The sequence below is a fragment of the Haemaphysalis longicornis genome, unplaced genomic scaffold (assembly GCF_048455015.1).
Source record: "Haemaphysalis longicornis isolate Haplotype H1 unplaced genomic scaffold, Haemaphysalis longicornis Haplotype H1 scaffold_7, whole genome shotgun sequence".
Lineage (NCBI taxonomy): Eukaryota > Metazoa > Arthropoda > Arachnida > Ixodida > Ixodidae > Haemaphysalis > Haemaphysalis longicornis.
Window position 1 is genome coordinate 8,416,226 of NW_027526422.1, and position 14,837 is coordinate 8,431,062.

Here is a 14,837-nt window from a genome sequence, read left to right on the forward strand (position 1 = left end):
GCTCCTACGGTGTCATACATGTGACCACAGTCATCATTACCTACACAAAAACAAGCGCAGTGACGCAAAGCAAAGCTGGCAATGCAGAACCAGTAAATATTCGCAATTCTTCCGAGAATAACCTGACCTATTCAGAGCATTTGTGCAACATATATTTGTTATTCACACAGCCCTACTGAAAACTACTAAACTTTTTAGTACTATTCCTAGATGGTCTGTACGCAGTGCGGGGACCAAAGTATGGTTTGCATTTTTCCGCAGTCCCTGTACTTCGTCTAAGTATGCGACACGTACGCTAAATTTGAATTCAACATATCAACTAGCCCCTTAACAAGCCTTTGATATCCTCATTAGAGCACTGCACGGGCCTGATTTTAAGGCCCGAGCCCGACCCGGGCCCGTGACACCGAGCCCGGGCCCGGCCCGGGCCCGGTCATTTATTTTTGAGCCTAGGGAGGGCCTGCGTGTGTGTGAACAGGCCCGGTCTTAGACGCTGAAGAAAATTTGTTTATTATATTTGGACCAGTGTTTTCGTAGCGGGAAATCAGACGGATCATCTAGTCTGTACAAGCACGTACTGAATTGAAACGCAAAAAATAAGGGTTTAAAAGTGCACGTAGTTTAGCTTACACCGTCTGCAGTTCACGCCACATTGGCGTAATAATAGCTCGTATTCACGAGAGGCACCATCACCTTTGATGACCAGACTCTTGGCAATTTCACGCGGTTGTCTCGGTCACAAGTTGGTATTGCCAGAGTCCATCAATGCTTTTCAAAAGCATTGACGGACTCTGGTATTGCTTAGATTTCTTGCTCCCCATTTGAATCCACGAGTATGTGCGTGCGTTGAAATATTTTCCCTGCAGTGGTTGTTAAGCGGTGGCGCTTCTCTGGCACGCGAGTTTGATTTCCAGCCATGGCAGCCGCATTTAGATTGGTTCGACATCGTAAAACACACGTACATAGACATAGGTGTACAGCTTCAGGGTGTCTTAATTCCTTCCCCACTAGGGCATTCCTTGTAACCGTATCTTTGATACGTTATACACCCAAATATAAAACGTGTATGCAGTACATGAAATGTGATTAAAATTACAGTATAGTGACTATCAGACCTAGCAAAACATGTTTTTAAAACAATGTGTACAACTAACATCAAGAAGCGCGTAAAAGTAAACTCAGAATATTCAATTTTATGCTCTTTTCTACAGTTCACGTCGGAACTATTAATGGCCGGGGCTATGAATTCAAGCCCGAGCCCGGCCCGGGCCCGCCAATAATCGACTTCAGGCGGCCCGGCCCGGCCCGCGGGCCCGGTCGGGCCCGGGCTTTTGGGCTGGCCCGGGCCTGTGCAGTGCTCTAATACTCATGCATTGTTTATGGGTCCTGAAAATCGTGGCAAAGGTGTGCACTGTGTATCAGGATGGCATACAGTAAGTCCAGGATAGTTTACATAGCATTTTTTAACAAAATAGATAACTCACAGGCTAAAAATAATTTATTTATTAATTGAAGGCATATGTACACATCTTATTTGTCGCAGAAAAATAAATTCTTCGTGGCATCCGTATACGTGTCTTGTCACTCATCTCGGTTGGGAGTGCACTACGAAAACAAAAAAACGAAATAGAAAGTTAACAGGAAAGGAAATTGGGAGAGCAACAATCAACTTAGGATGAGTATGCACAGGAGATATACCTGACATACACACCTACACTGCAGGTACTCAAACTTCATCATAACTGCTCATACTGAACTGTAGTCGCAGTGTTTCCAAGAGCACCGAAAACTGAGCAAAATTAAGTCGATATACATTGATGGAAAAATGTGACCAGTCTGCATATATGCCACTGCTAGCAGCAACCGTTCATGATCAAACTGACAAAGGCGCTGACGTGGCTCAGAAAGTGACAAAAACATGGATGCGAACTTCCAGCTCAGACTGTTTTTACAATATGGCTTGTAATGTCCCCAACTAGCTAAGAGTACAGGCAAGTACTATCATAGAGTCTGTAAAGCACTTGGCCGCTTTTGCCCACACAACTAAAAGTCACTAGGCTATACTGCTTTGCTAATTACATGCAAGCTGTCCAAATTGTAACAACAATACTAGTCGGTAGAGCAAGGACTCGGGTAGAGCTGAAACCCCATTTTACGAAACCTGATGTTTCGTTTCCTTTCTTTATTTCTTCATTTTTCTATATTTTATAGAACTCCACAAACAACTTTAAGACGTTAAAATAAACAACTGAGTTTACTGTATTTACATATCAGCTATTAAATTAAGGAACAAATATGGCTGTCAAAGACGATTTATGAGATTCTTGAGGCGACCAGGTGAAAAAAATACACGCACCAAGCATAGCAAAACACGAGAAAGCCCTAAAGCACTGCAACTGTATAGCCAACTTATTTTGCAAACGTGAAAATGTAGAGTTACCAATAGAACCACCCAAAAAGTGTCTTTGGAGACTACCCACTACAGGCCCACATTGCAAGGGCCCACATGTCTGTGGATGTCATGGAGGAAAAAAGCTTAGGCGAGGCCCTACCGTCACCTCTACTGGAGCCAGAAAAGCCATTTTTGGAGGTCGCCCCTTTGTGGTTGTTTAGCAGGCACACACTACCTTGTCCGCCATTGCTTGCTTTACTCTTGTCTGCTTCATCTCCTCCTGCCGACCATTGGCTACTGGCTGGGCTGCGCAGCGACCTAGGGCCTCAGTTGGCCAGCCTTCGGCGCCATTGCTAGGACACCTGATGAGCGTGACCCCCAATGAGCATGAAAAAACCATGCGACTTCTGCTACACTTCTCCTAATGCGCCGGTGACTGCGGGCGCTCTCCTAAGCTCTTCTTTCCTTCATGCTGGTTATTATTGCAGAAGTCATGTGCCACGAAGGGTCACACGTTATGCAAGAGTACGGCTAGACAAGGCGCACTCACGTAGTACTCTACAAAAGTGGCCGTGCCGTCGTCGGTCCGTAAGAGAAACTGGAAGCAGATCAGTCCCAGTTCGTCCGTTCGGATGGCCACCTTGCTGGACAGGTTGAGGGCCTTGATGCACTGTTTGATCAGCACAAGTCGGTACCTGGTTACGGAAAGAAATTAACGACAGCGACTGCAGTGATTTTCAGAGCTAGAGGAGTGATTCCACAAATGCTTTCAGAATGTCACGATACTTTAACACGCGTGGTATGGGTGATTCGCAGACAATAGCAATCGAGTCTACTGCCCACTGCTCTCGCGCCGATGACAATGCCATTGCATAGCCATACTTTGGTGGTAGGTCATTCTTGGTATAAATGAACTATTTCAAACTGCTTAGCCAATTCCCTGCCAAGACATGTTTCGTGTTGCGGCTAATGACTATAATTCCTTACAATTCACAGACAGCAGATGATTCTCCACGGATGCTGTCATATGACAGGCAACACTAGAAAACACGAATGACTGCTTAAACTGTCGAGCACAAAAATTTGGGTTTAATGAACCAAAGTCAAGCATGAACTTATATGGAAAAATGTTGCGAAGAGTGATAGGAATAAATTTAGACCTCCTGCAGTCTCCTGTACACACAGAAAAACCTCTCACACATCGGCCCTTTTGCATTTCTCTTCTTCTTTCAGAAATGCAGCCTTTGAGACTGGGAGCTGAACCAAACTATCTTGCGTGTAGTTGTGCAAACGCAGTGGGTTGAAGCAAATTGGAGACTGAGACAATGTCAGAAGCACTGGCACAACAGCATCTAATCATGTGGCAATGTGTCTGCTTGACATGGGGTAACCAGTGCCAGTGGCAATATCAAGCGCACCTGGAGGCTGCCATCATTGGTTGGCCTGAGAACTAGTACATATATGGTAATATCATCATAGTTAACCTGAAACAACAGGTATTATGTGGAACGTTTCCCGTGACCTAAGCCATTCTTTACAAACAAAGTTCATTCATGCATGCAATAAAGTAAGTGCATTTGTTTTCTTGACTCTTAGGCTTCAGACCGCCAGTTCAATTTAGCTCCCATAGGGGTACGTGTACTGATTTCTCTCCCCATTTGTCTCTTGATTACTTGTCGCATTTACGAATTACAATGGCTCACAGTTTCTGCTGCCACTGTGCTCGGTTCCTTGTACAGGTGCAGTTTTCAACACCTGTAGCAACGGTGAACACTGATAGTGTGCAGTGACAATGCAAATGCAGAGCATGTGCAAGAAATCAACAATGCTCACAGGTCAGGCGAAAATGTGGAAGTGTTTGAGGTTAATTTGGCACGAATGGGAGCCAGACGAACCTATTGTGAGTACACATTATGTTATGACAACATGGTAATCTTGACACCCCGAAACTCATCGAACACAATAGGCAATTTAAACACAGCTCGTGACATGTAAAGAGAAAGAAGCAAGTTATAAGGAGGCGAGTGATTCCACAGCATCCATGTTTGCAAATACTGTCGCAGACCCTGATACCTTGAGCAGGTACTTCGATTTGCAAAGCTGAAGAGAGAGAGAGACAAAACTTTATTAAACTGAGCTTGTCTTTAGCGTGAGAAGTTGGTGGTCGTTGTTATCAGCCCAACGACGACCGAGGCGGCCCTTGCGATCAGGGAGGTCTGTACCTCCCTGTCGTGGGATGCCAGTGCTTCTCTCCACTGCTCAGCTGTGGTGATTCGGGGATAGGGGTTTTGGGGGCAGGCCCACAGAATGTGGGGTAGGGTGGCTGGGGCTGTGCAGAGGGTGCAGGTCGGGGATGGGACTTGTGTTGGGTGGATTAGGTGCAGGCGGGTTGGGTGTGGGTATGTGTTTGTTTGTATGAGCCTCCAGTCTTGCTCTTGGGCTGTTGTGAGTTCCGGGTGCGGGGGTGCTAGCTTTCGGCGGCAGAGGCGGTAATGTTCCGTAATATCGGTATAGTTAAGGAGACTGTCTCTGGATGACCTTGCCCCGTGGGATGGGTCGGGCGCCACTCCAGCTCGGAAGGTAAGATCTCGAGCCTGAGAGTGTGCGGTTTCGTTCCCTTCCTGTCCCGCGTGGGCCGGTGTCCAGAGTATGTCTACTGGGGTGAGGGGGGGATTCTTCTGAAGAATTTTGAGCTGAAAGGACTTTGAGAAAGTGCTGTGGCTCCTATCATAAAATATTCGATCTAGGTGCCAGATGGAAACTACAGGCTTCTTTCAGCGTGGTTTGTGGCTATGACCTCTCAGAAAGAAGTCTCGTTGACTGTGCAGTCTAAGCATGCAGTGACTGCGAAGCTTTTTTATCAGGTTTTGAACTGCTGCGGGCCCTGCAATTCAACTATAAGAAAGCGTTGGAGTCAAAAATGATTTTTGTATAACCATGTAATCTGAAGTAAGGACTGCACCCGTGTATGGGCTGCATTCCCCTTTTTCCAGGGTAAATATTTTGAAAAAAAAAAAAAAAAAAAAAATCCCTGGCCATCTCCACTGATGTGAAACCTGGTGAGGGGCGAAGCATGCAGTGTATAAGTGTATTCTTGACACCTTGGCATTTTTCCCAATGGAGATGCAGTGCAGGTATACAGCTTTGCTGTGAAATTCGCTTGTCTTTGAAGCACGAAGCTCTCTAACGCGAGACATAAACGAATGTCCCGGTGTTTTTTTAGCGTGCGTTATGTTCTAGTGCAAGGCATAAACAAGTTTCTCGGTGTTTTAGTACCGTGACAACATGAGGTGAACCACGGCAATGACGACAGGAGACGCTGTCCCACAGCCCCAACCCAAAAGGGGCTTCACCCCTGAAAGTTGTCCACGTAGTTGTCCTTTTCAAAATGCCCGCATACACAGCCGCGTTGAACCGGCACAGGCAATCCCATTAGGTAGCGTGTAAACTCCCTAGATAAAGGCATCATGCCTTCCCTGCCACGCCACGAGTTCTCTCTCCCCCTTTTGAGGCAGTGTCACAGCGTACGTGATGTTGACTGGTTCGCTGTTGTGTGTGCACCGCCCTTGCAAGTGCAACGGAGCAGTCGGCCTCCAGCTCTGAAGACACCAACAGTGATATGCCGTGCAAGCAACCACAATCTGACTCATTTTTAAACAGGAGAAAAATTTTTTGTGCACGGGAATCACCCACCCAAATAACCGCCGGAATTTTGAAAAAGAGAAAACTGCGGCCCGTGCAGGAGTTTATACAGTATATCTGCAGCGCTGCCTCAAGCATAATCAATTGCTACATTTTACGGGATCATACATTATTTCTCCCTGTCTTCTACAAGCAACAAGCAACATTTTAAGGTTCTGATTAGTTAGGAATAGCTCAGCTGGCTACCATTTTCTTAACATAGAGACAGCATCTTTTTTCAATCACAGAGTTGCTTAATTTCCCGAAAACCGTCAGACGCACTACCTCTTGTGAAACTGCATTATATGGAACCATTCCTTCAATTTTAGCGAAATCACACCAAATTTAAGCGGCTCAAAATTTCAAATGACCACTGTTGCTCACATTATGTTGTGTGCACATTAGGAAACTTCATTTATTATAACACCAAGTTGGGCACTCAGCCTTGCTTTTGGATGCCACACAACTTTGCAAGGGAACAACATGTACCATCCTCCCTTGTAAAAAAAAAAAGTTAATTTTTTAACAACATATTTGAAAAAACTTTATATTGAAATTTAGACATCAGCACTAGCCTAATAAGCACTCTGTCGTAAGCTCCATAGGCTGCTGGCTCTTACGACAGTGCTGACAGGCTAAGGTTTATGTTGTAGTAAAGTTCCGTTCATTGTCGGGGTAAGGTGGTGTCATCGTACAGGGGTGTGACGTGCCCGATGGCGGGACGAGGTAGGCAGATGATGAAAAAAGTCTATTCACGAGAATGTACAGGTACCTACAGCAGACAATGAAGCGCAAACAAGCCAAAGGCTAACTTGGTTACAACTAAAGCGCGCTGCAGCGCACAAGGGTATCGTGGTACTATCCCTGATAGGGGCCTGGGGGTCAAACCGGTCCGAACCGCCGCACGGTTGGAGAAAAATGCGTAGGGTTCAGGCAACCAGAAACCGCCACAGGAGCAAGTCTTGGTGTGACCCCTCTCGGCCGCAGCTCTGGACAAACTTGACGAATTTTGCGCATTCCGTTGCTGGCTTGTCTCCCTCAGCCGGTCCTACCCTTAAAACAGTGCGCTAACTACCTTGGGGCTTTGAACACTGACCCCCTCCGCTATTTTGGCAGTCAGGAAAGAAGAAAGGCGTTCCCCTGACGTTGCTCAGGGAACACAACACCTCTACCGGTAGCGACCATCCCTTTTGCCAATGGAGAGAAGGAACAAAATGCCCAAGGAAAGGGAGGAAGCCCGTCGGCACTGCCATCCTTACAGTTGTTTCTGACATAGGTGATCCTTGAGTGTATAAGGGCTGGCTGTAATTCTCACAAACTGCACAAAAATGAACCATCATTTGCTGCTTTTTCTTATTGTTCTTTGTTATTTCGTTCATACGAGTCCATATGGCTTGGGCCTGTTTCCTCATTCGATGCCTTAAGTCTGAAACGTAGTCTGAAACGTACTACAATAAACAGATGAAACTAAAATGAGAACTCACGAGTTCCTCTGTTCCTTCTTGCACTGAAACGAGTCCATTAGGTCAGACTCCTTTGAGTATGACACCTGAATAATAGAAAAAATGAGTGTTACATAAATTGCTACAAGCAAAAGCTCTTAATTTTTTCTAGCATGAAGTTTTTTGCCAAGAAGAAATCCCATCTATGTTGTTGACGAAATTGACGTCAATCTGTTTTCGCTGTCAAAAAAAAAAAAACACAAAATGGCATAAGAGGGCAATGATTCACAATCATTTGTGGTAAAATGAAAAGCACGGAACCTACCACTTGCTTTCCAAGCATTTATGACACAAAAGAAGCAAACATAAAATGAAGGCAACAAAATGGAAGACTTAAAGGTGTTTTCCCAGGACTCACCTCCACAGTGCCTGCCCCTCCAAATGTGCTCAGCCTGAAGTAAGGGTCATCTGGAGATATGAACACCTCTAGGTTGTCGCTAGAAGTGTCAAGTTCTGACCATACTTCCTTGATGCTTTCACTTTTCAATATGACAACATTTATCACGCTATCTTTTGACAAGTCAAAGTTCATGACCCCTTCAGACTCCAAGGTTCGTATCTTGCAGTCAGTCACAACACCAGCTTCTTCCAGGCTGCAAGCATAGAACCATTATAATCAGGAACAAGCTGTTCGTTATCTTTTCTTTTGCGTGACATGGCACAAAAAAGAAACATTTAAATACTTTAAAGTCACAATGAAAATGACAAAACATCTCACTGCAAGCTGGAAGAGATGTTTTAGTATCACTACAGTCAAGCCCACTTATAACGAACTCCACCGTCATGCCAAATGTGTTCGTTATAGCCGAAGTTCATTATAAGTGTAATAAGTGGTTTCTGTACGTAAAAACGCGGCACGCATATGGTGGGTGCCCTGACGCGGCCGCGGACATCGCCTGGACGACGCGCACCAATGACAGGGCGCTGGCTGCAGCCGTGAAGCGAAGTTTTGAAGTTTTCCACTCGCCTACGGGAATAGAACTCCCTGCCCCAAAAGAAGTTAGACAACTGGAAACATAGCTCATAATATATGCATAAATGTCTTATGAATTGTCACTACGGCCGTTACTGAAAAAGGCCATCAACCTACAGCCACAGTGGTAACCTGGCCATCCAAACAGTTTAAAATAACCAGAATTAGTGCTCAATTGCTAGATTATGTGTTCACAACAACATATACCAAATATTACATCCATACATAAAGCGGGGCCCAACAAACAAGATCGTTCTTTCTTCCCTTGTTTACATGTGAATTCTCATTGCCATTTAAGGACATAAGCATAGCTCTACACATGTGATGTAGACTCTGACACACCCAGGGCTGAAGACTACGGCGCCACTATTGGCAGGTTCCCTCAAATGCTGCAGCCAATCAGCGTTGTCAGCTCTGGGGGAAGCCGCCAGTGGTTTCAACGGTTCGGGCAGCCGTCTATGCGAGCAACACTCTGGCACGGCGTATCTTTGTAGGGACGAATATTGATCATCACTATCCCTCACACAAGCTTAGCTGAGTTCGTAGATTCAGCGCGTCGTTTACAAGATACGAATAACACTGCTAAAAAACACAGAGCGTCTCTGCAGGCGGAAATGCCACTAGATGCGCGACTGCGGCAAGCATCCCCCTGCTCAGTGGGCAAGGAGCGTGCACGAATCGGTATACACCACACGAGCTAAAGCTTATCCCTGCCTGCCAGAGCAGGACCATTTCTGAAAATCAGTTTACAAATCCGTGAAAGGAGATGATAGTTCAGTGAAAAATTGCACTGGGGATCGTCGTCGGCATGGCTTCGTAAAGCGGTGACCAAAACCCTGCACTAATGCTAAGCCTTTTCTGCGCGACCTGGCCTCAGAGGAACCTGTTCATTGCAACAGTGCCGCATGCAAGAAATGCACTAGTCATTGATGGAAATCAATTATTGTCATGAGCGAGCATGTTGTGTTTGAGGCTTCCATATTCCTTCAAATGCTTGTTTCCCCTATCCTAAAACTGACGTGCCAACGCTAACAAGGCCGGCACGCAGCCAGTATTGGGTGGAGCGTGCGCGTCGGCTGCTAGAAAAGGTTGTGTGCATCTAAAAGCAACAAAGGCCTTGTCCAGATTCCCTAGGTGGTCTCGCTCCGGGCCGGTAAGCTCATAACTTCCACAGTGCTTTGGAGGCACAAAGGGAAGAAACGCCATGCCTTATTGGTAGCCCTTTTTAATGAACGACAACTCACCTAATACTTGACACTTTTCAAGAATTTTCGCGGGAGGACGCTCCTTGAATAGTACTGCAGCAATTGTGCATGTAAAATTGCAACCTTCGGAACATTGTTACTCTTAAGATATGTAGGCCGAATAATAGTGTATACTCCTTAGTTTTAACAGTTTCCCTAGCACGGTGCAAAATTTTTATTCGTGACTTGCTCAGAACTACAGATTATGAGTTTTAGATTGACAAGGCCAACTCACAACATCACCAAGGGGTTCCCATGACCTGCATAGCAAAGACGCGTTGAGACGGGCCCCCCAGTGGAGCCAAACATTGTAAGGCATTCCTGCACAAAAAAGAAAGAACAGAACAAATATCTAAATTTAACAAAGCAAATGATCAAGGCCCATAAAATGAATGACACTTCCACATTATTTAACAGTTGTACCTCACAAGTTTGCGAACCTTGTAGGACACTGGGCTAAATGAGGCAGCACAAGGCTAAAACAATTGTTTGTAAACAATTCGCACGCTAAGCTGGTCTAAAAACAAAATAGTGACTGGACAATCAAGGGCCCGGAACAATGGGCCAGGAATGTACCAACATTGAAATAACATGCAAAGAACGTCAGAAAGAAAATAAAAGAAAAGCTTACGCAAGGGCACAATGCCATGTGCGCCAAGCTCAACTTTTGAACACTGCGCGGCGAAACGATTTTCGCCTGTGCGACCAGAGACCGCAAGGAGGGACAAAGTAGCTAAGCACTCTCACCAGCCAGATGGAAAGGCTTATGTCGAACGAAAGAGACGGCTCTTTGAGCGTGTAGCTTTCGAACAGTTCACGCTGGACGAAGGCGATCGCCTGAACGCACTTTCCCTCTTGAGCGATCACTCGGATGCCGATGTCGTTGATTTCCACAGTGGCCACCTGTTCATGAGAATGAGAGATCGTGAATGTTAAAGAAGAAAGTCTGAGCACAGTAAGATGGACGTTGCGAGGGGAACATGCAGCACAACGTAAGAGCTCACGGCACGACGCACTTCTTTAATGCTGATTGCTCGGAGAAGTTGGGAGAGGTCCTTCGCGTTGTCAAGTTTCGCAACAAACGCGTATTCCACATCGCCCGCACCGCTCTGATCCTGACTCATCCTTGTAATCTAGCTGGATGCTCTTTTGGAAACGCATATGCCCATCAGAAAGCACAGTAAATTCTCGGGTCAAAGAGAGACATTTTTGCCGCCATGGAGTCAACTGCACGGCTTGGCTTGAATTCGATTACGCTTCGAAGTCGCAACATGATTGTCAAAAGTTTGACATTGTTATTAGCAGCATACTGGCAAAATTATATAATCATTTAATTTAAAATCGTAAAATAATGCGAAATCATTAAAGTAGAGCAGGATTTTGAGAAGAAGGCACTTATTGCTTTCATCGCTCCACACCACTTGTCGCTACGTACCTTCGAGGTTTCAAGCGCGCGATATTGAAAAGTACGTAATAAAAACGCACACTAAAAATTGATTGATTGATTGATTGATTGATTGATTGATTGATTGATTGATTGATTGATTGATTGTGGGGTTTTACGCGCCGTAGTGGAAGGATCCGGCTTAGTTTTGACCACCTGGGGATCTTTAACGTGCGCCGAAATCTCGAAGACACGGGCGTTTTGGCGTTTCGCCTCCATCAGGAAAGGAGCCGGCGCGGCGGGGAATCGAACCCACGTCCGTGGGGCACAACACGTGATTCCTACAATTTCTAACCTCAAGCGGCAAAAGTACCCTAATAGAGAAATAACAAACGCTAAACTAGCAATTGCTTCTTTGTAGCACCTCCGCAGCTACGTTATTACTCGGAAATGTTTCCATTTTGTGACACATTCCCATGCAGCTTTCTTTCCTCCACGGGCAAACCTCACGAACAATCCTGACCATTCATTTGCTTTGTTTTTGTCTACATTCAAATGAATGAACTGTCTCAAATCACCCCAATCACTGACCCGCTTCTGTAAAAATATTAATCTTTTCGTTCGATACCATGCTGTAAGAGATAGACATACAGAGAGAAGCATGAATAGGCGTGTTGACAAAATATATGAGGGAACCTGCATGAGGCATGGCTTGATGATTTAAAACTTTTATTGTGCAGAGCAGAAGGTGTTATGGCCGCTCGCCAGTAGAGGGACTCCTCAGTCAAGGAATCCTACTCTATAGCTGCTTCGTAAATAAAACACTACGGGGCGCATAGGATGAGAAGCATTTCCGCGATGGGATGAGAACCCATACGCTACAAATTAGCACCCCACAGGCGGTGTACTTTCTTTTTGTGCCTTTGCATTATCATTATAAGCATATAGTTCCTGCCGTTCACACGACGTCAAAAACACTTTGCTGACTGCGTGCATCCTTTATAGCAACCGGTTCATGCACGGCAGGGGGCTTGGAGGCGTGATTGGATATCCCGTGGCAATTGAAACAGGAACATTTGTTTTCAGGGGACAATTTTCGTACTTTCCGTGGACCGTCAGAGCTTGCAGGTCATAAGGGGCGATGCCTCACTCTTTCGTTGATAAGGCCGTTATTTCCCTGTTGTGGCAGCCACTGGGTGAGAGGCGTAGTTTCTTGTGCGTTCAGAGAACACAGCTACATGGGTCCTCCGTTCCCCATATGAATTATTACTCTGACAGCGTTCACAGTATGTTTCGCCTGAATTTTATTTATTTATTTATTTATTTATTTATTTATTTATTTATTTATTTATTTATTTATTTATTTATTTATTTATTTATTTATTTATTTATTTATTTATTTATTTATTTATTTATTTATTTATTTATTTATTTTAGTGTACGAATAGATGGGATTACGTTGCAGCTTGCAAGAAAGAAGAAACAATCGAGGACTACATGGCCCCTCCGGCAAATATAACATGCCGTAGCTAAATTTAACTAGGCAGTGACTAAAGCAGCTGAAATTTTCACAAATTTAGGAATAACTACGCACTGTACCGGCCCATTTCTGGGGCTTTGCAACCCTGCTACGCCTACAGATTTGGCATCGATATCTGCACAAATGTTTATAGGATCACTAAGACCGGAAGATAATGTTTAGTACCGCCAGACTTTCTAAACCTCGGGAGAGAAGTTGACGCCGTTTTTGCGTTCCCTCCAACTGATAACCGCTGTTAGGAGGTTGCCACAACTGCTGTGCAACCTTAGTAATGTGATAACTACAAAAAACAGTCATCAAAGTTCAAATAAAATCTTTCCTTTTTCTGTTTAATGCCCCCCTCAGAATAAAAGCTGCTGAAAGCTAAGTAATCAGCAAACAATAAATTGTAGGCATTTCTCGACTAAGCAATTGCTACGGCCTAGGGGGACCCTTGGCGTAGCCAGGAATGAATTTCGGGCTGTGGGATATACCACTGGGAAAATATAACAAAAATAAAAAGAAAGGGATACTGCGCCGGATGCCCAAACATTTGCTAGTAATTTAGTTATTTAGTAGTCATTTTTCTGCATGCAAAATTTCGAGGGGTGTTATGACACTGAACCCCCCCCCCCCCCCCCCCCCCTCTTCCCCGGGCTACGCCCCTTAAGGGGAGCTATACTCCACGTCAGTGGTTCGCTACGGAAAACAGAATCAATCAGAAGTGATTTCGGCGCACGTTAAAGATCCCCAGGTGGTCTAAATTAATCCGGAGCCCTCCACTACGGCGCGCCTCATCGCCTGCGTTGCGTCGGCGCGTTAAACCCTACAATCAATCAGAATCAATCAGAAGCAAACTTTTTCAAATGGACGAAATTCTCGGAGATAACCTCGACAGCCACAATCCAGATGCACACTCGAATACCAAACACCTCAGACTCAAAACACTACGGCAGTCGAACCATATCGTAAGCCAACGCAATAAAATGTAATGTGGTCTTTGATTCGATTAATTGCTACATTCAACAATTCAGTCTTTCTAACATCGCATCCACCGCCCGTTGTTACTCGTCCTTGTTGCACGACCCAGCCGCGCTTCCTCGCACTCAGCGGCAAAGTTTACGGCACAGACCGGGCCAAATTATAATAACATCATAATAAAATTCTAATAAACACTTAACTTATGAATTTTTCATATTAGTTTTGTTATGTTATCCATGTAACCAGAACGATAAATATGCATGAATTCTACCGATGGCCGTATGGTTGCTTTTCAGATGCCGGAATAATTAGGTAAATTTATAAAACCTAGTCTACAAATTAAAATTATTTAGAAATCATCATCATCATTACCAGCCTGTCTACGCCCCACTGCAGGACAAATGCCTCTCCATTATTCTCCAATTAACTCGGTCCTGTGCTAACTGTGACCAATTTATCCCCGCAAACTTCTCGATCTCATCTGCCCATCTAACTTTCTGCCGCCCGCTGCAGCGCTTGCCTTCTCTACTCTAGGGGATCCACTCTGTTACCCTTAATGACCCTTAAAGAAATAATAGGCTGCTAAAGCCGCCGTAAGGGAACTGGGAGACAAGAAAGGCGTGATTATTTTTCCTCCATCCGTTTCGATATGTTGGCAGCTGGCAAGCGAAGCAAAGCAAAGCATAGCAGCTTTGGCTATGCGGCAATTTTTTTTTAATGGCAAAGCTGTTGAGAAAATCGTTTGTGCATGGTTTCCGCAGTTACAAATACAAAGAAAAGGGCCGAGCGCTCGTGTACGCGTGCTTCGAACGCACGTTCGTCAAGCTACGCATACCACTCTTCAGGAGATTGGTCAATATTGCCCCCCCCCCTCCCCCCAGCGTTCGTCAAAAAAAAAAAAAATCTCCAGCGTTCGTCGCGTGCCTCGAGTGCACGTTCGTCAAGCCAAGCATACCCACTTAGGCAGATTGGTTAACACTGGCCACAAAAATACTGCAGCGTTCGCCGTATCGTGGCAACACAGACCGAGAAAGACACGTCATAGCGTACGCCCCTCATTCGTTCGTCCTCAGGTCGTCGTGTGCATGCCCTCTGTACCGTAGAAGAGCCGCGATTTGAATGTCGAAGCTGCTGTTGAGTGTCGAGGCTGGGCGTGCAAAG

General features: G+C 45.2%; 1 protein-coding gene across 1 annotated transcript; it reads right to left on the bottom strand.

The window, feature by feature from the left end:
- Positions 1-1,488: 1,488 nt before the first annotated feature.
- Rad1 (Radiation insensitive 1) lies at positions 1,489-11,040 on the bottom strand. Its single transcript, XM_077675874.1, has 7 exons — positions 10,809-11,040; positions 10,540-10,695; positions 10,028-10,113; positions 7,934-8,168; positions 7,558-7,622; positions 2,943-3,087; positions 1,489-1,605 (listed from the first exon to the last, which is right to left on the bottom strand). Exons 1-7 carry the CDS (start codon positions 10,914-10,916, stop codon positions 1,582-1,584), a joined length of 819 nt encoding a protein of 272 aa, XP_077532000.1. The 5' UTR covers positions 10,917-11,040; the 3' UTR covers positions 1,489-1,581.
- Between the last annotated feature and the right edge of the window lie 3,797 nt (positions 11,041-14,837).